This window comes from Accipiter gentilis, chromosome 31 (genome assembly GCF_929443795.1).
Source record: "Accipiter gentilis chromosome 31, bAccGen1.1, whole genome shotgun sequence".
Lineage (NCBI taxonomy): Eukaryota > Metazoa > Chordata > Aves > Accipitriformes > Accipitridae > Astur > Astur gentilis.
This window is the reverse complement of record NC_064910.1, coordinates 4,921,685-4,945,068: the sequence shown is the minus strand read 5'-3', so window position 1 is coordinate 4,945,068 and position 23,384 is coordinate 4,921,685. Positions and strand designations below refer to the sequence as shown.

Sequence of the window (23,384 nt, the reverse complement as noted above, 5' to 3'; positions counted from 1 at the left end):
CGTAGGTGAAGGAGAACAGCCTGCATAATTGTGAAGAATCAACTTGCTGAAGTATCTGTATTTCAGCTGAGATGTTATGCAAGACATTTTCATTCATGTGTTTTACATTTCATTTATGTATTGTCCTTGTGCCAAAACAAAGCTAAAAAATGCATGTGTTATACAAAATAATGGATATAGATTGCACAGATACACAGAAAGAATGTATTCAATCTACTGTTCATGCAATATTTTACATACAATTGAGAGTATTTGGATTATCTTACTAATACTTAATTATGGGATCAGGATACAATTAAATGCCTTTGATAAAGTTACTAAGAAATCCAAAGACCAATTAAATTATCCGTATATTACACACACTAATCAAGTAATAATCACCTAATGACAGTAAGTACTTCATAAGCTTTACTAAGAATTACTTATCAAACTCACCAACAAGTTTTTTAATTAACTGGGCAAATTCTAGGATGGTGTGCTCCTCTGGGTTTCCCTAGAAATAGAAGGGATATTCATTACAATAACAAACACCTTACAACATGCTAGCTTTCTGACATGAGACAATTCTAACAGGGTCATGTTAAATTCTGATAAATCTACACATTATGCCTTATTCCTACTTTGATGAAAAAAATGTAACTTTGACAAGCTCTACTCATTAGAAAAGTTGCCCTCCATTACATTTGCCTTGGTAATTCAATGTATGTAGGGGGTGCCCCCAAAAAAATCAGTCTGTAAACAATGGGCAAATGCACCTCAATCACAGTAAAGGCATATATGCCACTCAGCAGCCCACAAAACCACATCATCAGTTTGAAATCTGGATTCAAGGACTTTGCTGAGTTGAGGACAAATGTTGTAAATGAAGAAGTATGCTAAATTCTCAGTTCATCCAAAGTTAGGAAACCAAACTAATTTAGCTGCAAGCAATTGCTTCCATATTTACTACAGCTTATGTGTCAATATGTATAAGGGCTATTTGCTTTCCTATACAATATTCCTTTTCTTAACTTCTTTTTTAACCAATTTGCACATGAACTCCTGATGAACATTTCAGGACAAAATGCTGAAAGCTTCCTGTTAGCATTAACTCACCTTCATCAGACTTAATTCCCTCTACTCCTAGCTTTCCTTGTTGCAAAACTGTTCTTTACTACATCTTGTTTGACCTAAAGCTGAACATTTAGGTACATATAGATTTAAACACTGAGTTTTCTGGGACAGAAGATACGATGGGGTCTAAAAATATAAGCATTTGGATAGAAACATAAAAATGAATTCATGGCCACAGTAAAAAAGGACAATCTAGTGAACAATTGCCCCACAGAGGTGAATATCTGATTTGGCAAAAGTTGGTGTACACAGAAATGACCTGGCATACACAATCCTTTTACTAGTCTTATATCCACTGCTGAGAGTAAGGTGACAACAAATGGGACAGAATAAAAAAAATCTTATAAGAAAAGTTAAGTTCTAAGCAGCCTTAATCAATATTAGAAAATTATACCATCAATTACTATCCCATTTTCCTCTAATCAAGGCTAGTATGAAGTGATTTCTAATTATTTGGAGCCAAGTATTCCCTTCAGCACTTTTTTTCATTAAACCCAGACTTCAATCATTTCCTTAGTATATTTTGCATGCGTCCCGTGTCCACTGTCGTGTCCACCCCACCCCCCCAGCTCGTATTTTGATTGGGTTTTTCCATATTTTAATTACATACATCTTTTTGCCAAAACAAACGAAAAACTCTAGAAAATTTATCCTGTTCTTGGAACCACAAGATCTCAACATCTAGGGACTTAATCTTCTTATTTATAAAGGAAAACCATGGAAGAATACATTATTCATAATGGAAAGAGCTTTTTTGCTCCATTTGTTTCTTCTACAAATCAGGATCAGTGATGAAGAGGAAAACAGAGGTGATATTGGCCACTGCATAGTAAACACAGTAGAGTGGAGCTCTCATACTCACCAAGTTGACAGGACTGCTGACATTGCTGTTCATCAACGCCACCAACCCATTCACAAGATCACTATAAAAAAAAGGAAGAACAGATTGAGGCAATTTCCACTTCCCTATAAATATTATTTTTGTCTAAAAAGAGAGCTGCCTCCTCAGAGCTCCTGTGATGCAGACCAGGCAGCTGAGGAATGCTGAAATCAGATTTACAGCGTATACTTCAATGGGTGCATGTTTTCTTGGCTGTTTTTTCCACAGACCCTATTGTAAGATCTACTGAACTGGAAGTTAGTTTGAAAGGGCGATTATCTTTGGGATACACTGGCTATAGTTCACCTGAGCATATGAAAGAATATAAAAAAATAAAGTTACTAAAAAACAATTAATACTTCCTCTTCCCTCCAGTACCCAAGCATATTTAGAGGCCCATTTCCAACACATTTCAAACAGAATAGAGTAAGCTGTAATACAGAGGCAGAAGACCACCACTTGCTTTACAGTTTGTTGTTTGAATTGTATTCTCCCTTTCAGAAATTCTTAAATCAAGTTTGTTAAAACCCAGTATTTTGGTGCTACCTCCCCCCAGCAAAATAATCCAGTTATTTTGGATTATCGGCAACAAATTTAGCAGCTCTCTTTCATTATGTTTCATAATCAGGAAAGGAGTGGCTATTTTGAACTGATGGGGTTTCCATAGCTTCTACCACTGCTATTATTACTTTCAGCACAGAGAAAGAACGTTTCCAAGCGCAGAATGATTAAAACAACCCAGAAGCCTGGCACCAACCCAGAAGTTTAGCTAGCACGACAGAACAAAAGATTCTGAGGAACAGATTCACTTTTTTGTTGTGAAAGTACCTGGTGGCATTGCTTATACTGCAAATATGAGCTACAGCAATACTCCCTCAACCGGTTCCTTCCCCCAGCAGGGGATATGGGCATGTACAGCAGACACGCTGACCACAGCACCCCCAAAGACACGAGGTGGCAGCATTGCATTAAAATGCAAGGAGGGACAAACTGCTCAGCGTTAAAAACTTACCTAGCCCTTACTTGCTGTTCCTTGAAGGAAAGAACACATTAATATTTCAATTCAAAGTTCTAAACCAACTAACATTTTATTCCTCGGTACTTTAAAAAACTTCAGTGTCTTCCTTCTGGAAGTAAAGCTGGACTAAGAATGAACATAATTTCTTGGACTAAAATGCACATGCATACAAAGATGGCCAAGCTCAAAGAGCCATCAGAAGTAAATATCAGACAGTAAAAACAAGGCTTACCTGACATACTGGAAAGCTCTTGTCTGAGTTCCAGGCCCATAGACCTAAAACCAGATGAAAATTAGAAAAGTTACATACATATAAAAGTCCTCTTGAGCCCAATTATCTTCTCAACATTCTAGAAAAACGTCCCAAGGAAAAACCACCTGAGACACAAGCTCAATGTTACAGGAATAGAAAAAGATATGCTTGCAGAACCTTTGGCAAAGTATCAGTTCTCTGAAGGTCTTCTTCCTCTTGGACATGTCTCCAGTAAACATATCCTTAGGCATTTTGTTATCCAGACTCTGCATGTAGGAAACATTCTCAGGGATGTAGGACAGAGTGATGCTTTGTCCTCTCCTGGAATGCTGAAAAGAGGCTGCAGCATGCACTCAGCCAGAAAAGAGCACCAAATATTTAAAGCAAACCTCAGACTACTAAGATGTGGTTATGACGAGCAATTTTTGTTCACTCATTAACTACAGCCAGCTTCAAAGAGACCACCAGACGTTAGGGGTCCCTAAAAAAATCGTCAAGAAAAATATCCCTGCAAACGTATAAAGTAATGAGCGCAAAAAAAAAATAATACAAAAAATCACGTAACTCTAAATATTACTATCTGGGGAAATGGGAGGTAGAATTTCTAGAGGATACGACTCCCAAATTCACCTGTACAGATTTGTACCAAAATCTTAGAAGGGCAAAAAGAAGTTTTTTCAGGTTGTGCGTGCTGGCACTTTGGAGCAAGCAAGTTGTTTTAAGTTCAGACATTAAAGTATACTTAAGTGTACATAATGGTAACAGATAACATTTTTTTCCACAGTTTTATTGCGTGCAATACTAAAGTCCCTAGAACATGAGTGCTTAAATTCTGAAAACTATCAGTAGGCATATTTAAGTGGCGAAAACACTGCAGTTTAACTGGGGACCCACACATTTTACCATCAACCTGCTATGACAGAAAAGCTTTTTGGAAGGGCAGAATAGAAAGTATGTTTGTTTTCCCAGGGGACAGAAAAGACAATACAATTGGTATACATGCTGTCATGTGTCACTTGGTAAGCCTGCTGCTCTCCGAGGCCAATTCAGAGCCAGAAGACTTCACATTTCAGTAGGCATTGGGTAAGATCAGGGGTTTAAGAGTTTACCCAATAAGTGATTCTGAGAGGAATGTACCAGGAGAACACACTGACAGCCTGATGCACTCCCAAAGCAATCAGGAAGCAGACTGTATGTATGTATATAGAGCATCCTGCTTGTTTTCTTTTAGCTTGTGGGATAAGTTTTACAGAACAAAGGCATTTGTGCACGATTTCTGCAAAGTCATCCGTGTGGCTACCTTTCCTATGTGCAGGCAGTGGCTGGAAAATACAACGTAGTTTCCTCCTCCTGGTTTCTCTCAATACCTCCCAATTTCTCTTACTAAACCCTTCCTTTACGATAATACAAAGCAACAATGGTCATATGCTATAATTCCTTCAAATTAAAGACATTGTTTCCTCAAGAGATTATTTATTCCATCTGAAAAACTACTTTGACCGAAGAGATTGAATACATTCAATTTCTAAAGAGGTCAACACTTCGTATTCCTGTCAGCCGAATTCTGTGATGATGCAAGGGTGAAATGTTTTTTTTTGGTCTCAACTTCTGCTTATTGCTGACAATTCATTTTATTTGACCTGGTCAGCTAAACAACTCACCCCTTAGTTCTTTTCTCATATTCAGTAATTTTCAATGTCAGGCAGTTCCTCCCTGCAGAGCAGTGATGTTGGGCACAGGTGAGTCACTGTTTGTATTGCTAAATTACCAACAGCATCTTTGGCAGAGTATTGGCCTGTGCCAGCTCTTGCTCTCCCACACCATGTTGTGACATAGCTTAAGCATTATCAAGAGCCAAGGATCATTCACAGCAAACAGTCTGGTTGGGGCAACTTAGGTCAGCAGGAAAATTTAGCTGTATAGATGCGGGTCATGCCAACCAGTTTGTCAATGGTAACAAAAAGAAGTCCTGGATGGCTTTATTTACCAATATGCGACGTAGCCTGAAGGCCTTTAATGTTACGTTATACATGGAAAATTTAGGCTGATGTCCAAGCTTGCAAAAAGACATTTAGATGCCTAACTTCTAAAAATGGTTCAGAGAAAGTCCCTCAACAGCAATAAGTACCAAAATATGATTCTGTAAGCCGTGTCAACACCATGTCCCCATAGAAGAGTTGTAACAGAGATTCAAGTTCAGGATGAATAAAATACTTTCTCAGATAGCAACTGGTAGCCTTGTTTCTGTCTGGGAAAGGAACACTGATACCATCCACAGAGCACATCTTTAGGTATATAGTTCTATACTTTTACACCTGATATACTGAAAGACTAGATTTTTAGTGTTGGGGAAGAAACCTAAGTATTTTCTAAAATCCATCCTCTTTCATAGCACATGAGAAGAGGGCATAAAGACAAACGGTTCTTCGCAACACTGAGAGGTCATTACTTACTGTTAGCGGTTCTCCCTGGAGAGCTTGTAGGATAAAATTACTGACAACTCTACCATCATTCATATGCATTCGAGGACCAAAGGTATTGAATATTCTGGCAACCCTCACTTCAACTCCTTCCTGTAGGCAAAGAAAAAAGAATTGTTACTACCTTAATGAGAGTGTCTTTCTTCCTAAAACTGCAAATTAACTGTCCCTTGTCCAAAAGCTTTCTTAAGAATCCCTCTTACAGCTTTAACAAGCATTGTTTTCTCACCATGAAATACCTCTAACCTCTCCTCAACACTACTGGAAACTGTAGTGCATACAGCAAGGTAATTTATACTGGCTCTCAGTTGTAATACAAATTCAAAATCAGTGCTAGAACAGCTGATGATTTCAGTACATGCATTTTCTTCCAACAAAAACTTGTAGGTTTCCAGCAGCAACTTATTTCACCTGGGACTTACCTTCATTTTTCGCACGTAAGCGAAGCCTCACAATCACCAGATACAGTACCAAGGTAGCATTTCCAAATATTAGAAAAGTTGAACACTTCAGGTAAGTAGCTTTATGAATGCTATAAAGTGGCTTTGTGACCACAGCCACAATGTTTCTTAGCTCCCAGCAACTTCATAGGCTTAGTTTTTTCGAAGAAACATTTCTATCATTCCCAGAAGTCCTTTCTGCAGGATATTTTGCAAATCTTCAAAGCAAAATGCAACAAATATGTGAAATTGGAAATTGTCGGGACAAAACATTTTAACACTGGGAGACTGGAGACTGAAGTAATCTCTCTCTCTAGGTATTTTCTGGTTATTGACACTTACTCATCTGGACAAGCCACAGTTCATGATAAAGCCTACAAAAAGGATGTTTGGCCTTTGTGAGCTGAAGCATGCACTTGGCTCCTGACGAGTTCAGAACAGTGTGGTATGCTGTAAACAGACAGATGCTACCATGTGAGAGTGATAGCCACAAGGCAGGGAGGAAGATGTCAACTTCAGCCCAGGCCTGTGCATCCTCCTCATACTCCCTGGTCCTCCCTTCTCCCAGAAGCAGCCATCCTTCTATCAGTCACAGGAAACACTTTCCATGTGAAGCAAACTTTGCGCTGCTGATTCAACTGAAGCAACTGAAGTCAAACCCACAATGTTGTGGAGTTGCAAACATTCAGTTATTCCTTCAGAGGATACACAGAACATTTTGTATTTTCAATGCCTTTTACTAAGGCTTAAACCATTGCTTGCCATTTTCTTGGAAGACAAGCGCGTGGAAGATGTGTCGTTGGCACATCTGTGACTGAAGGCTGCAGCTCACACACTTAACTCAGGAGAGACCTGGAAAACACATTTTTATTGGAAGTAAGTGTAGCTTCATGTACAAGAGAAACTTGCAGGAAAATGTGATCTTCTCTCTTGGGTCTTTAAGTGATTCAGAAAAAGATAAATCCTTGAAGTTTTGTGAAAGCAATAGCATTAGCTTTTTACAGATGAGAGAGTGAGAGAGGCAAAAGGTACATTTAACACTTTAGCTATTACTTGGTTTTGAGAAATGGGAAACACCAAGTACTATAGGTAAAGCTCAACACTTCCTAGTATGGAAAAGGCCAAACAACATCCAGTTCTGTTTAACCGCAGGTAAGGTTTCACTCACCATGATCAAACGTTTGTTATATATGCAACCAAATTGTAAACTAACAGTAACCAGGGAGGTAACTGCTGTGCCATAGGAAAAGCTACAGTCTTGGGTCTTCGTCACATAACAAGCTTGCATCCACAACAGAGCCAAAAAAATAACCTCACAACATCCACTTGGCCCTGCTGAGAGACCCTGGAAAGAGTAGAAGCCCCTTCCCATACAAAACACATCAGCTGGGAACATATTCTTTATTTCCTATTAGCTAAAAAAGCATGGCAGTGTAACATGTCAAACATACTTCCAGCAGCATATTGCAGAGCCATTCCCAATGCCTTGTTTCTGGAAATGCATACTCTGATAGCATTGCTCGTTCTTTCGTTTTGCGCAGCATTCTACCTTAAAAAGGACACTGACTCCTTCGGGGGGGATTGTATTTCATGCTGGCTTTCCAGATATTGCCATTAATAACAAGTACAGAAAATGAGGCACTTGGAAGCCAGTACTCAAGATAAAAATAACTCATTAAACAATGCTGACCAAAAAGCCTCTCTTGTACTGCACAAGCTACAGCAGCAGCCTTGTTTTCCAGTATTGGCTGGAAACTAGCAAGGGATCTAGAAAAGCAAAGCAACACATTCTCTATAGGCACTTACTCATAGCCACAGTGAATCCAGTATTTCTTTTCCCTTCTATTTATTTCCCTCCCCTCACTGTAATGTTGTCTTTTAAAATGAGTAACTTTTTATTTATAGAGTCATCTAGCAAAGCTTTTCTCTGCAGCCTACTGCTTTGAAAAAATCATTTGTGCCTGTAAAACTGGGATCTATCATCTTAAAAGAAACTCTTCCACAGAGAAAGAGATTTTGGAGCCACTAACTTAAAAATTGTCCTAAGCTTCCTTTCACCATTTCACGGACATCTCCTGTGAAGTGATCTTTTTTCATGTTGATAACTCTACTCCTTTTTATATTAACTGCCTATGAACACTTATGGTACACCCTTACCTACGTCTGAATATCAAAACCATGTTAATTATGACTACCTCCACCATATTACCACTAGCAAAACCAATTAATTCCCCAGATTTGTGGCACTAAGTCACAGACAATATTTTATTATATCCTAGAGAATGGAGAAAAACTTCTTTGGCCCACATTTACACTGCTAAACAAAAGAGAGCTTGAGACTAATCCTTGACCCTGGGATCAAACGTGGTCAACTGGATTCTTTCCTCACAGTTTAAGACTATGCCTTCCTATAGCAGATTAATCAGAGAGAAAGTTACTTGAGCAATCTAAAAAAGGGCCTGGGAGCAAGCTAATAAATGCAGCATTGTGGGCTATAAAAACACTTTAGCTCACTCTATTATTTACCACGTTCACAGAGACCATGCCTGTACAGGTGGAGAGGAAAGACAGGAAAGATGCAAGAAAGACTGTTATGGCTTACAGAGATACCTCCGCTGAAGAAATACTCAGCTTATTCTACAGCTGTCAGTCAAAACGTAGCATTAGTTACCCAGTCTCCCCTGCAAAACAAACTTGTCCATGGTCTTCAGCATGAGTCTTTGCCACTTAGTTCTAGAGATCTCTGCTCCAGAAAGTATCAAGATATCAAGGATGCTATAACAACACCTTAATTTAAAAGGACGTATTTGAATTTTATAAGCCTTTTAAGAAAACATATCTCCTTGTGTTGACTGTCTCAGAAAATAGATCAATACAGAATACAACTCAAATGTCAAGAGGTTCTTTTAACTGAAACAGCTTGAACATGTGCTGTAGCTGTAATTCATAAGGATATCAGGCAACAGGCAAGCTTCTCTTACTAATTAACACTTCCTTCTTTGTGAAGTCTCTGGATATATCTGAACAGCAAGCATGAATTAGACCTTCCTGCATACAAAATCAGGAAAGGGAAAGCTGCAATTGTCTGCTCTCCAGCAGAAAACTGGATTAAAAAACTCTGCCAGGGAAAACCCCAGACAGTTACATGGATATCACTGTGACCTGATACAAGTGTTTATCAATGTTTCAGCTAAAATTATTAAGATTATTGCCTGCATTGCTTGCTTTATTAGTCACTGTCTTACTGATTTATATTCTTTCCCATGTGTTTCAGAGATCATTAACTAACTCTCAAAATTTTGTTCCCAAAGCCCTGAATTGTAATCACAGCGGAATTACTAGCACAGCATTCACCAAGATCCATCTGTGACGTGTTTAAGCTACAATACTCTACACTCAGGCTTGGTCCAAGGTATTTTATATGTATGCACTGGCTACGGTGTTAGCAAAATGAGATTAACTCCTGGTTACTAACAGCTTTTTAAAAAACGTTTTGCAAAAATAGTGATGCTGAGATCTGAATTTCATGAACAGTAAAGCTCCTAAACAAGCTAGGAAGCACAAGCACAATCATCTGACTCTACTTTTGGCATAATGCAGGTTCCTGAACACAACCAAGGCAAGGCATACCTCCAATAGTCTTATCTTATGGTTGAAACGTTACCATGCTTCTAGTTCAACACTTCCCGGACTAGAGAAGCTGCAACTTCTCTTAGAGGTCTCTTCATACTATTATTTATACTTCCCGCCTAAAAATATGTCCTATTTCTAGCACTTGCCTCAGCTTGCATACCTCTTGTATGTACTCTACAAGGCCAGTGCAAACAGCCACCAGCCTGTTCCACCAACACTTTGACAGGAGACGTTGCCATTGGGAAGGGACGTGTACCCACTTAAGTGCATCTATACCTGAATTACTAGGATACTCCCTTCAGACAGGGCTTTTAACTATTTTACTCCACAACAAGGCTTCTGAGCATAAGGCAGCAGATAATACAACCAGTGCACTAATACCCAGTGAATGAGAGCGGTATCAGTTTCCAGTAAGGGTCAGGAATACATGCAAACAAACGACAACATATGCTCCAAACAATTTAATTTTAGTCATCTGCATAACAGAGAGTTCAGAGTTATACTCATGAATTAGTGTAACAACGACAGTTACACGTGAAAGAAAATGCTTTACCAGTGCTTTTAGAGCACTGGCGGCTGTGTGAGGAGGATGCATCATAAGAGCCAGAAGTAAGAGGTATATCAAATTGAAAAGAATATCAGAAACAAAACACACCTTGCATCAAAAGGTGCATTCTGCTATGGATATATTCTTATTCAAACACTGACTGAACTTATTGAAGTGAATCAATCTCCAAAAAAAAGTCTGAAGTCTCGATAACTTCAAAATTCAATTTACACAACAGTGCAGCAATATCAAAACCAAAGAAGTTCTCCAATTACCTGAGGGAAATCAGAAAGTGGCATTTCTTACAGCACAGCAAGGAAAGAAAATAAAATAACAAAAAACTAGAGCAGAGAGACTACGGAAAGTATTCAGACTTTTCTTAGGAAACTGCCTGCATTTGTTTAGTCCACGGCTTTGATAATCATTGCAATACAGTCTTCTAACCTTGTCTATGGTACGAGGTTCTTGTGGAATTGTTAACAGCACAGAGCACATCGAAACAGTAAAGATGTTAGAGCATTAGCAAAACCATTGTGTCTGAATACAGGCCAGAAGACCTGTCAGTTTTTTCCTGCTTTATTTTCATATAATTTGGAAAAAGCGTTGCTCCACTGAGAGAAAAAAGTGCCTCCTATCATATCCACACTATGTTTGTATTAGGAAGTTCTAACAACTCACGATAAAACAAAACGATTTAGAAATAGATACTTAATGAAACTCTCCACTTACAGAGAGGGTCCTATTACTAATGAACCAGTGAAACAACAGGTTGCGTTTTTATAATACTGCCTTAGTTACTTCAGTGTTCTCCTCCCCTTTTGAATGTAAGCAACAGATAGCTTTGGAAAACTATATGCCACTCCTGCATTTGTATAGGACCAAATACAATGTTTGGTTCATGTGCAGAGTTCCTACATGGCAAAAAAAAAATATTATTACGGACAGCTCTAACAACTCACTAGAAAACGTGCAGATCCATTAATCCAATAGGGCAGAGAAATGAAGGTTTTAGAAAATGGCAGGACTATCAGAAAGACTGTATGAGGGTAACTGGAACAAGCTAGTTTCAAAAGCTTAGCATTATTTATCTCTAAATTATTACGAACAGCAAACAGTACTTGAAATTTTCAATGGAACTGCCACATTTATTGAGAATGTTAATATAACTGTGACCGTGTGACCTCCCAGACTTTGCAGAGGAAATGAATTGTGGATGATTTTTTTTATTTTCTTTCTGAATTTCACTGACTTGATATGTAACAACTCAGATGGGACACTAGTTGTGGTGCTGACACCTGCACTTTAGGGGTGTCAATGCCCTCTCAGTCAGCAGCGAGAGGGGCTGCAGCATCTTAATTTGACCTTACGGGCAGCACCCAAAGTGGCTGACTGCCTGTAGCATCTTAGACTCCCCTCTCCAACCTTTGCCTCACTAATATTCCTGGATGTGAAACTCCTCTGCATGGCTTCAAAAAGCTAAAAGGATCCATGATAGGTCTTATCACTACAATTTAGCTTTGGCCTGGCACACATCCAACAGCAACCACCATCTCTGTCATTAAAGGACTGTTGTCTGGGCTTTTGACTATGGCCCTGAGGAAATGCAATGCTGCTGCTTCTCCCCCTGTGCTGTCAGAACCACAAATAACTCAATTCCATTCTCCCACAAAATACCTCAATTCTGCATCTTTTCTTAAGCAAATTGCTAGCAAACTTCATGTGACAACACCAAAATGAGAATGCTGCATGCTTAAAAATAATCTATGTTGAATATCAAGGAAAGAAAACAACGAGCAATAATTAGAGAATACGGGATGAACTCCCAAAAGACATTAAAGCAAACTGCTTTAATTCAACACAGCTATTTGTTTTCTGATTACTCAGTAACTACCTGGTTATTCACTATCCAATGGCTTTTCAGTTGCAATTCAATCAACAGTTTTCATTACCCCTACATTTTACATCAAGGCTTTTTATGATTACTGAAACCAACTCAATTTGTGAATTAAAGATTAGGGGGAAATTACAACTCAATATAAACCAGAAAATCACCCTTGTGTTGCAACTGCAATACACTTTTATATTTAACAAATTTCAACGTCAGTTTGCATGTGTTATTCTCTCACATTAATATAATAAACTTCACCTCTAACATGTCTTTCCTTTCTCCCGTTACCTATTATTTTTGGCACCTTGAGTCTTCACAGTCCTGGTTATAGAATACTCTATAATGCAGAGCATAACACTTGTCCCAAAGTTACACTTAATATTTGATTACGATAACTCAATTCACTCCTATATGCTTAGAAAGGCATCCAGTGGGATTCTAAATTGGAAGATCTAAGCTATTCTAAGGCAATTTCAAAACTATCACATCACATCATGTACAACTAAGCCCATTTGCTACCACTGAAGCTTGCAGTTGGTATGAAAACAAGGATGAAGAAAGTGGAAGGAGATGAAACATCTCCCCGCAACATTCCATGGTGAACTGAAGTGTTAACTTCAGCTCTGGAGAATTTCCTTATAGATCAACAGTGTAAAAGCAGAAGTTAAATCTAGTTCACAAAGCAACCTTAATAGGCTAAGCATTTAAAATGCTGTGTATTTGTATTCACAACATGCCTATGCAAACATACCAGATCCCTGCCATGAAGGTAGTGTCAGGTTCTGACTAGTATTTAAATGAAACCAGAGTTGGACAATACATAAATATTTGGATTTCCAGGTAGCTCCATAATTCCAACTGCAATTTTTTTTAAAAGTTAAATGCATACTGAATGGCAACTCCTGAACAAAGCACAAAATTCGCATTGCAGTACTACGTGCTGAAACTCCCCTTCCACCTCTTTATTCATCCCCGCACCTGTATGTTTTCTCCAACTATATATGTCCAGGAAGACCTTACTTGCATTTGGAAAATGCTGTTCATTTTGGAAAATGGTTGTATTACTTTATCTAGTAAAGCAGAAGTTCTGTGGAGGAGAAAAATTACTAGCTGTACAATCATATCACATCTATAGCAAGTCACAAACCTGTATATGAACTTTATGCAAAAAAAGCACTTCAGAAGGACAGGGAAGGATAGGCAGAATAGTAACAAAGATAAGAGTACAGAATGGAGAAAGCAAACAGATCGACAAGCTGTTATTGTAAGAGAGTTTCAAAGCTATGCCTTGCATCTTGTTAAGGCAATTGAGTGAACTGAAAAAGGCTTTCCAGGAGGGAGTGCTAGCAAGCCCTGCAAAAGAGATGAAGAGAAGGGAATTCTGAAGAAGTCTGAATCACAGGATGCAAATGAGTTCCCAGATGAACAGGGCAAGGAACTAAAGCTTCCCGTGGCTTGAGAAAAGTTCCAGAAGTAGGTACTTCCACTCACACTACAGAGCATGGCTGACCTACGCTCCCACACGAATTTAAGGAGGAAGAGCCGCTCCCAGAAGCCTATAGCAAATATCCTCTCAAACCACACACTCAAGTGCCTCATGGGGATGAGATGAACTTGTGTACGTGCTTTGAATTTGTGAGCCCTGCATTTCTCCAGCAAATGTTTCACCCCCCACCTCTCCTTTCAAGCAGATGCTTATATATTACTGAACGCTACTACTGCCCTTGGACTCTTTGATAAGAAAGTACTGCTGGGCTTGTTTAAAGACAGCAGTTGTAAAGTGGAGATAAAAATCAAGAAATGCTTAACTCATAGGGACAAAATAAGAGAACAAAACAATGTTGCCAGCAGAAAAGAATGCACCAAAAAGATCTTGGTCAGGACGAGCTACTGAGGAACTCTGACAACTGTGAATAGAAGTCATCTTTGACTAGATTCAAGAACTGTTCTGATTCAAACAGCTTGTCTGGAAGTATAATGTAGAAGTTAATTTTTATTTTTTATTTTTCTGGAAACATGATTAAGTGTTTAAGGTACCTAACAACATGCATGATGACGGAAATCTTTGGAAGAAATGACAAAAAAATTCAGAAATAAGTTCGCTTCTTTCTTCTTTTTATTGAAGCTGAGAAGATTCTGGAAATATTTTAGCCTGAAATCCTGTAAATCCAATTGTTCTGGGCTAGGTCACTCCTATCTGAAAACCCTCCTAAAAGCAGAATACTTATTTGCATAGTAGAAGTCAGACCTTTCCACTAGCAAAAGATAACGTTTCCTCCAATAACAACAGCGTATCATCTAAACTCTGGAAGAAAAGCCAAACAAAAACCCAAACCAAAACAGCTCAACAGTGTTTCAGAATATATGTGAATGTGGGACAAGCTTGGGCAGACTTCGCTAACCTATGATAAAGTACAAGAAATATCTCATAGAGCTGCCCCTAGGACAGAGCTCATTTGCATCATGAGTTTTCACTTACTGTGTGCATTGCTGTTCCACCTTATGTACCTTTACTATCCTTTGTAAATCCTGCATAAAATTTATGGGATAGTATCATGACTCATCCTGTGGCTTTAAGATACAGCCCACGGTTTTCAAAATGACCTACAGTCTTGCCCTTCTAAAAGAATACTGCAGTGTGTATCACAAACTTGCAAAAATTCAATACCCTACAGCACAAGAATTTCTCGTAAGAGCTACAATATTCAACTGCAAACAGATTTCCAGACCCATGAGGAATATCTTGCTACAGTGAAGTATAGAAGACATCGTCCTGAACAAGAGCAGTACCACCATGTTGGACCTTAAATGATTTAAGAGAACAAAGGAGACACGAACCTCTGCCTTCTCTGTCTAGCTGAAGAGATGAGAGAAAATTACTACAACCTCTGTACTAAAATACCATTCCTGAAGTCTTACCACTTAAGTTTAATTCTGTTTTCAAGGTTTTTAAAAGCACTTTGTATTTTATCATTTAAAGGTTTAAAATTCTACAGAATATATTACATTTGATTTATACCTTTGCATATTAAGGCTCCAAACACCAAGTAATAGTGATATGATTTCTTTAGTGTGCCACATTTTCTAATTGAAGTCTCCCAGAGACTAGATGAACAGCAATTAAAAAAGATTCACATACAGGTAAAGAGTCGATGCCGGGTTAGTTAATGATGAGTTTCTACTTGTTGATTATGAAACCCAGGGAAACTGGCATGTATTATTTCACAAACATATTTTAAATGGCATTTTATCCTCATGTTACTGTATTTGACTGAAAAAGTGCACTACAAAGCTAAGTATTTGTATCTTCCGTTAAGGTCTATATTTATACCTACATAATTTTAAGACATTTCAAAGTGATTTAAAATATGTTGTTCCTATGTAGGTACTCGTTATGCAACTTCCTCATTTTTACCTGTACATTCTGATTTCAGTTATGCTCATTAAACATTCCACATTTATCAGTAATGGCCCTATTCAGCAAAGCACTTCTCAGCATAGGACCAACTTAAAACAACTCTTACCCGATTCCCAAATTAGTAACGTCACCTCAGTTTAATCTGTTTAAAAACTATTTACAATACTGAAAGACACATTATGTCTATTAAGACTAAAGCACATTTTCTTGAAGAACACTGCTCATCTGAAGAAACTCAACAGATGGGACCAATAAAACTTTTGCATTACAGAAAACAGGTTCTGCAGCTACAGTATGAGCACTCCTACTCAAAACATTCTCTTTTGCTCTCCTACCCCTAAATACACATGTTCCAGTTTTGCCATACGTTTGGCCTTCATTAATTACAGAAAATCCACTGAATCTGATACAAGTTTAATACCTGCTTCATGTATGCATAGCACATGGTCTCTGCAACCCGCTTTCCTTCATCATAGCAGGCTCTTGGACCTATTGGATTCACATGGCCCCAGTAATCCTCGTTTTGAGGGTGAACTTCAGGATCTATGGGGGAAAAAAAAATAATCTTCTATCAAAAAAGTGACTATATATCATGAATCTTTCAGTAGATCATTGGTGTTATACAATTCAACAGCTTCTCTCTTAACTATGCATTTAAAAATATTAAGTTTCAACACCATTCCTTAGAAGCGTATTCACTGGAACCATGAAAATGACAGTTACAGGAGATATGATACTAGTAACATAACTGAGCGCAGGCAAACAACAGCCGTCATCTGCTTTCCCCTAAAAGACTGTGCTAACAGTGGGTTAAATTCAACTCTTCTCTGTAAAGACAGACTACTTCAAGGGCACAAATATGACTCTTATCTAATGTAATTCAGAGGAAATATTATAGGTTACTTAGGCAGCACTTTTTACTGGAAGGAAAAAAAGGAAAGTAACGCATCTTCAAGTTTTATAAAATAAGAAACGAGGATAGAAAAATGGAGAAGTTCTACATTTCCTAAAGAAGAAAGAGTAGAGCAATGTACCACAATGCACTTGCTATGTTTCTTCTGTTTTATCCTAAGCATTTTTACTAGCTATCACTGGGTGCAGACAATCAGGTTAGACAGTCCTTTGGTTTGATGCAGTACAGAAGTTCTTGATTACAAAAAAACCCCAACCAACCAAAAATCTCCTAGGAATCTCTCTGTGTGTGCACTCTATACACTTGAAACAATACAATCACTTTGTTACATTTCCCCACTGTGCTATCTGTGCTGCCGTATACTTCTTACTGGGTTTGAAATTTGCATACATTACTACAAAACTTTCAAGGGTTCCAGGCTAATTTTTGAAACAACTTTGATGATCAGTTCCAATTAACCCTTCCAGTTTTTATGCTGCTCAGACATGATTACAGATGAATTCCTGTCATACAAGAGCCACAGAGCAATGGTAAATGAAGAGATGTTTCACATAACTATAAAAGCCTGTAGCATTCTTAAAAAAAGCCCCAGAAGATGCTGTGATCTGGAATGCCACTGCAGTTTGTCTCCTTTCTGGCAGAGGCAGCCCTACAAAGCACTTGGAAACTCTCTGTGCAACACTGCTTTGAGAAATCCTGTGGAAACAGCTAACGTATTTTCTGACTTTTTCTGTCCTTTATTTTTCAGCAGAATTACTTTCCCTTTTAGTCAGAGTATAATGTGAGTAAACTCTCCTTGCTACATTGGATTTACAGATGCAACAAAGCCTGATAATAGGAGTCCCAAGTTTTCCACTTCAGCAGGCAGATTGCAGCAGAGCAGTGAGGCTCCAAAACTTGGGGCCTTTTTTGGCTGTTGGTCCCCTGTTCCAGAAGGGAGTTTGCTCAATTACAGAAGAGTCCTTGGGGCCACCATTTTTCTCTGTGGAGCCTTACCACGGATTATCAAAGGCAAGGGAGGCAGCAGGAATCCTGCACAGGCTCAAGCCACTTATTTGGTTGGCCAGTCATCTTGGTGATTCTCTTGCTTAGATATTTGCTTTGAATCTTCTTGACTGAAGTTATTCCACCAAAAGTGTACTCCTTGAGTTACATTCATTGTCCTTCCTCACTTCTTCCTCACAAAGTTTTGTATCTTGTTACACAGATGAATACTTTTTGTTTGCTTGTTTGTTCTTTAAAACCTAGACTCTCGTAACTACTCATGTTCAGCAGGTGACTGTGCCTACATAATCTCCATTAATCTTGCAATACTGCTATTATCAATTAGGCAAGAGTTCACAACAGCAAGAAGTTTCTCCAGCAGGTACGCGATCTGTTACACACCCCAAGGAAGTTTTAAAGATTCTCACTGCATCCAGCTAGCAGTTCTATCAGTCATTCTCTCATTACTTCACTTCTTAGTAAAAGGAAGATGGAGAGATATGGCACTATTGCTGAATATTACATTTTAAGAGACACCACAAGATCCTGCATTCACAATTACTATTTTCTTAGCTTAGAGGTTATGTCCTTGTCTCTTACAATTTAGCAATCGCCCTGGTGGGTAACAATACAACACATAAGCGACTGGGAAAAGAGATGCAGATTTACTACTGAAATTATCTTTCTTCACATGTTTTCCTTATGGCATCTGGATTTTAATTAGAGTTCAACACTCAAAATTCCCCTGCAAACATTTGGAAAGAGAGACATAAACTAAGACACAGGAAAGTTACAGACAACAGTCCAAGCCTCCTTTTACCACTCTGACTAGAGATTCAAAGCAAGTACTAGCGCCCACATTCTAAACTGTGAGAAGTACATCTGATAAAGAAATCAAGCTAAGACAGTCATGGAAATCTATCATTCTATCCTCTGACAAAAGGTTTGTAAATACCCTTTCACACAGTCACATCTCAAGAGCTCTGAACACTGTTTTATCCGTCTTACCTCCATATACCTCTGATGTAGAGGCCAGCAGCAGCCGTGCTCCAACACGTTTAGCCAACCCTAAATTTTAAGCAATAGCAAAAGAACATAATTAGAGCAAGTGCAAGAATCTTTCAGTTAACTGCTTTAGTGTGAACCTGTTTTACATGTTTTTAAGGAGAATTCAGTTTCTCTCACTAGATAAATCTAGCTGTAAATCACATCCATAGCTCCCACTCCCAAACTAGAAAACCTGGGAAACAGCAGAGCAGCACCCACATGTGATGTGTTTACTTCTGGGACTTAAAGTTACACTGAACCAAGATCCAAGAAAATATATTACACTCTAAATAAAGGTCAAGGAAGCATAAACCAATCCAGTTATGAAATCGGGATCTTGAAACAACACCCTATATTATGATTTCCAAAAAAGATAAGCTACATAAAGAAACTGATACAGAATAATGTTATAGGACAAAACCAATCATTTTCCCTTCATTATGCCCCTTTAAACTGCCTGGAGGATCCTACCCATCATTCCAGATTATTCTGCACTCCATTTCAATGACTTTCTGGCCTTCACGTTGGCAGGGCCAATCAAAGAAATCTCTCACCTATGCCGTACAACTGCCTGGTACCTCAACAGCTTCTAAATCACTCAATTCTCTGAATTGTACTCACTAGAGTATCACTCAAATGAGAAACTCAGCTGAGCTACTGCCCAGGAGTTTTTTTTTTCTCATAACAACAGGATCACTGACACCCAGTTCAAGCTGCAGCATATGCCAAATAGATCAAAGATGGGAGGAAAAAGTAGTGAAGGCTTGAGGCCACCTTTTCATAGGCCCATTCCCAGCATCAAAACCAATAGACAAAGCTGAAAATGTTGCCTTGTAATTATCTAGTATGAAGCTAGACATTAAACTTTCTTGCAGAATTTGCTAGCCAAGGCATGCACAAGAGGGTGCAGTACTCTTGATGTTCGGGATTTACAGAGCCAGCGCAGTTCCACCTAGTTGAATGTTTCCAGTGGTGGAAATAAACAGTCACTCATGGCAAACGTGGGAATGTTCCACAGTCACCAGAGTGAGAAGTGCAGTCACGGACACTACTTTGCTATAAAAATCCCATGCTCTTAATTGTTCCTATGACTTCTATAACTGCTGCACACTCAATAGCCAAGTTACAGGCATGAGGTTCTTGTCCTTTGACAGCTGAGCCTGCCTGTTGTCAGAATTCATTTGCGGATGTATCTAAAGGAAAAATACAAAAGTCTTCAGAGAAGGGAAGAAAACCCACCTTATTTTTCTTAAAGAAACAATTTTTTTAAAAGTGCAACTCATCTGCTCCATCCTTCCCCTCTCCCCAGTAACTCTGTCCAGGTTATATTATGTCTAACCAAGTTAAGTAAGAAAAAATTTCCACTTACCCAGCATGTTTAATGTCCCAATAGTGTTGGTCTTCAATGTTTTTATAGGATTATACATGTAATTTGGAGGAGAAGCAGGAGATGCAAGATGATAGATCTGGTCCACTACAGAAAACCAGAGAGGAAGGAAGAAAGCATTATTATTTTCCCATGTAACATATTAAATGAGAAAGCATTATAGTCAAGAAACAAGCACTTCTTTCTGCATTTCCTAGCATTGCAGCTCAGCACTTCCTATATTGCTACATACAGATATGTACATAGACCTGTTGTAACCCAAAGACTTAATTTTTAGTAAAACAAAACCTAAAGCATAATATATTATCAACACTGTTGACACAGATACAGAAGTCTGCGTGAGTGTTGACACTTTCCACTTGTAAAAATTTTAGTTATGAGTACTTCAGAGAGGTTTAGAAGCTGCAAAAGTATAACCAACATTCTATCACCCTGAAGTTTTTAAGTGACTACCAGCTTCCGAATATTTTTCTCAAATAGAAACCCAAGCAAAGATGGTAGAAACATTTTGTAACACCAGGAGGAACCTTTAGGGAAAAATACGTACTGTATTTTTATTTGTAAGCCACTTGTCAATGAAAAATTAACAGGATTAGTATCACATTTATTTTTTAAATAGGTATCCCAAGATATAGGCATGCAACTTTCGTCATTTTTCCTGTTACCTTTGTTCTATGCCATACTTTGGATAATACAGCATTTTAGCTTTAAAAAAAATAAAAAAAAATCCCCAATACAGAGATTCCAGCCTCCCCCCCCCCGCCCAAGTTATGAAATATAATTAACCACACACACTAGACAGTACCTTACAACGAATGAAGGTAAACTGATTCCTAACTTAATTTAAAATAAGGTAGCTTGGGTATTGGCAACAGATTGCCCAGGTAGTACAAGTCCCAATCTTAACTAACTATATTTGCTACATTTCTGCAACTGCAGTGTAAACAAATGTAAAGAATTATATCACCCATAGGAAACACATATTCAACAGAACAGCAAAATAAGAGACTAGTACAACAAAACTAAACAGTTACACCATTTTCATGAGTGTAGACGAGATAAAAACACAGGATTCTTTATTTAACAATTATTCCTAGCACAAACATACAAAGAAAGAAAAGAACTAAAGCTGTAAAATATTTTAATTCAAAGGCCAAATGTATCATTAACCAGGGCTTCTTTCTCTCTCTACCTTTTTCTACTTTCATTTATTTCTATCTTAAGCTAAATGAATTGTGGTTTGCTGTCTATTCATCCAGTACTCAGGCTTTCTTGTTTATTTTCAGCAATTCACCCATTTTCATACAATCGTCTATTTCCAGAACAAGCGTGGCAGTCATTCTATCAAGCTTCTATAGTTCAGAAGACATGCATGGGTATGGCTATGATAAATGGTATTTGATACAAGGAACACAAGCACACAAGACTTCACTCAACTTTGGTTTTGTAACAGGCCATCAGGAAAGTTGCTATCTGTACTTCTGAACTTCAGAGCTCAGCTCATCCCAGAAAATTTAAAGAACTAAAAAAAACCCCTCAATAAGCTGTGCAGTACACCAGAATCAGTTTTAAATATGAAAACTAAAAGAATCCCAAGATAGTAGTTGATTAACATTGGTAATCACGAAAATCTTTGGCAAATCCTAATTTGAGACTAGCTTCAGCATTATCAGGGTTGCAAAATTCACTGCACGAGGTAAGAATGCAAAGGTTGGAGATGCTACAAGAAAAAAAGATTTTCTTTGTTAAATTATAATAAAAACAAACCAATGAAAATGGGACTCATTTTCACAAGCAGTATCCGATACTCAACAAACCTCATCTGCAAGCCTTTCATAACACAACTATGGCAAATATAAAAATGTCTTTGTTTTCTATGTAACACGAATCACAGTTAGCCAGAACTACCTAAACCCAACAAACCCACAATGAGCAAATGCCAGAAAAATTAAACATAAGATCAAATTAGAGATAGTGAAGCTTAAGAAATAAAAAGAACAAGTCCCCTACACCAAGGTCATCCAAGAAAAGTAGTCAAAAGGTGATGTAAGAATTAGAATGGTAGGATGGAAGAAAGGGAAAGTATTTCCTTCTTTGTGTTACAAAAGGAAATTTTGGGTTTTTTAAGAAGACTCAGCACTGAAACCTGAAAGAACCTGGAAAAGTCAAGGCTAGCTACTATTTTGACAGAAGACAATATCGCATAGCGTAAGGCTGTCTTACTCTGGAAGAGAACCCTATTGGTCAAATGGTACACTCAAACATTTCTCTCAACTCTTTTCTCAGGTGTTTTATAATTAACAAGCAGTAGCAAATGACAGCAATACAGAACAAAGCTGTATTTTGACGATGAGAAGGAGCTGCGGGGGCGGGGGGGAAATGTTTTCCTTGCCAGAGATTCAGTCTTGCCTGTCTGAGTCTGGTTTGCCTCAATGTACTTTCTCCCATATGAACAAAGGCAAAAATAGACCCCCGTGATGAAAAGGTTCAGCAAGAGCCGAATTAGCAGATAGATGGAAGATGAGGCATTTGCCAAGTGTCAGGTGGCCATCTTCTAGATCAAAGGCACAGGCAGCCAGGCAGCTCCAGGACCTTTCCTTCTTGCCCAGGAAGAAATCTTTAGACTATCAAGCCTTAGACCAATTAAAAATGACAGTCTTTCCAAAACATTTAAAGAATGTTGGACATTTCAGAAGGGTGGAAAGACAAGTTTCTACTCCAAATGGGTCACATTTGATCCATCAAGCTGAGGATGTTGAGACAAGTACAATTATTTCTCCTTCCACCTTCCCTCTTTTAACTGTCAGGTCTAAAAAACTCATACTTTTTTGTCTCAGACTTTCAGCAGGACAGCCAAAGCCATCTACCTAGCTTGACTGACAACCTTGTGCACTCTGGCAGGCAACTTAAACTCTCCTCAAGCCAGAACTGTGGAAGGCTTATCTTAGCTACAATTTTTCAGAGGATTAACTGTTTGGGTGCCTGGGACAGCACCCACTGAAGAATAGGAACAAATGCATCTTTGTAATTGACCTCCACGCCTCTTCCTTTTTTATGAGGTAAAGTAAAAATGTTTTACAACATTTAATTGTGCCCACTAAGAAGCCTTGGGCTAGCTTTGCAATTAATTGAAAATAACTGTGTGAAAAATTGTGCAAAGCTTTACATAGATAGATAAGGGCCATAAAAGAACAAATGATAACAAAATTCTGCAAGTTTTGTATGTAACTTACACCAGGGACTAGAACTCTGTAAGCCACTGTGAACACAGCAGCAAGTAGTAGTTTACCAAGCACAGGATGGTAGACTAGCGATAAAACAAAGAAACATTAACAAATTTTTTGTGTTACAGTTTTGCTGAAAAAAGGCAAAAAATTAAATCC

At 38.3% G+C, this 23,384-nt stretch overlaps 1 protein-coding gene across 7 annotated transcripts in view; it reads right to left on the bottom strand.

Moving 5' to 3' along the window:
* UXS1 (UDP-glucuronate decarboxylase 1) overlaps positions 1–23,384 on the bottom strand; it is a 61,700-nt gene that overhangs the window by 5,045 nt on the left and 33,271 nt on the right. For all 7 annotated transcript variants that reach the window (XM_049834269.1, XM_049834270.1, XM_049834271.1 and 4 more), the window contains 7 exons: positions 19,984–20,088; positions 18,576–18,635; positions 16,092–16,213; positions 5,718–5,837; positions 3,244–3,287; positions 1,976–2,036; positions 436–493 (listed from right to left, as the gene is read on the bottom strand). In XM_049834269.1, the coding sequence (XP_049690226.1) occupies positions 436–493; positions 1,976–2,036; positions 3,244–3,287; positions 5,718–5,837; positions 16,092–16,213; positions 18,576–18,635; positions 19,984–20,088 (570 nt within the window). The remainder of the gene's footprint in view (positions 1–435; positions 494–1,975; positions 2,037–3,243; positions 3,288–5,717; positions 5,838–16,091; positions 16,214–18,575; positions 18,636–19,983; positions 20,089–23,384) is intronic.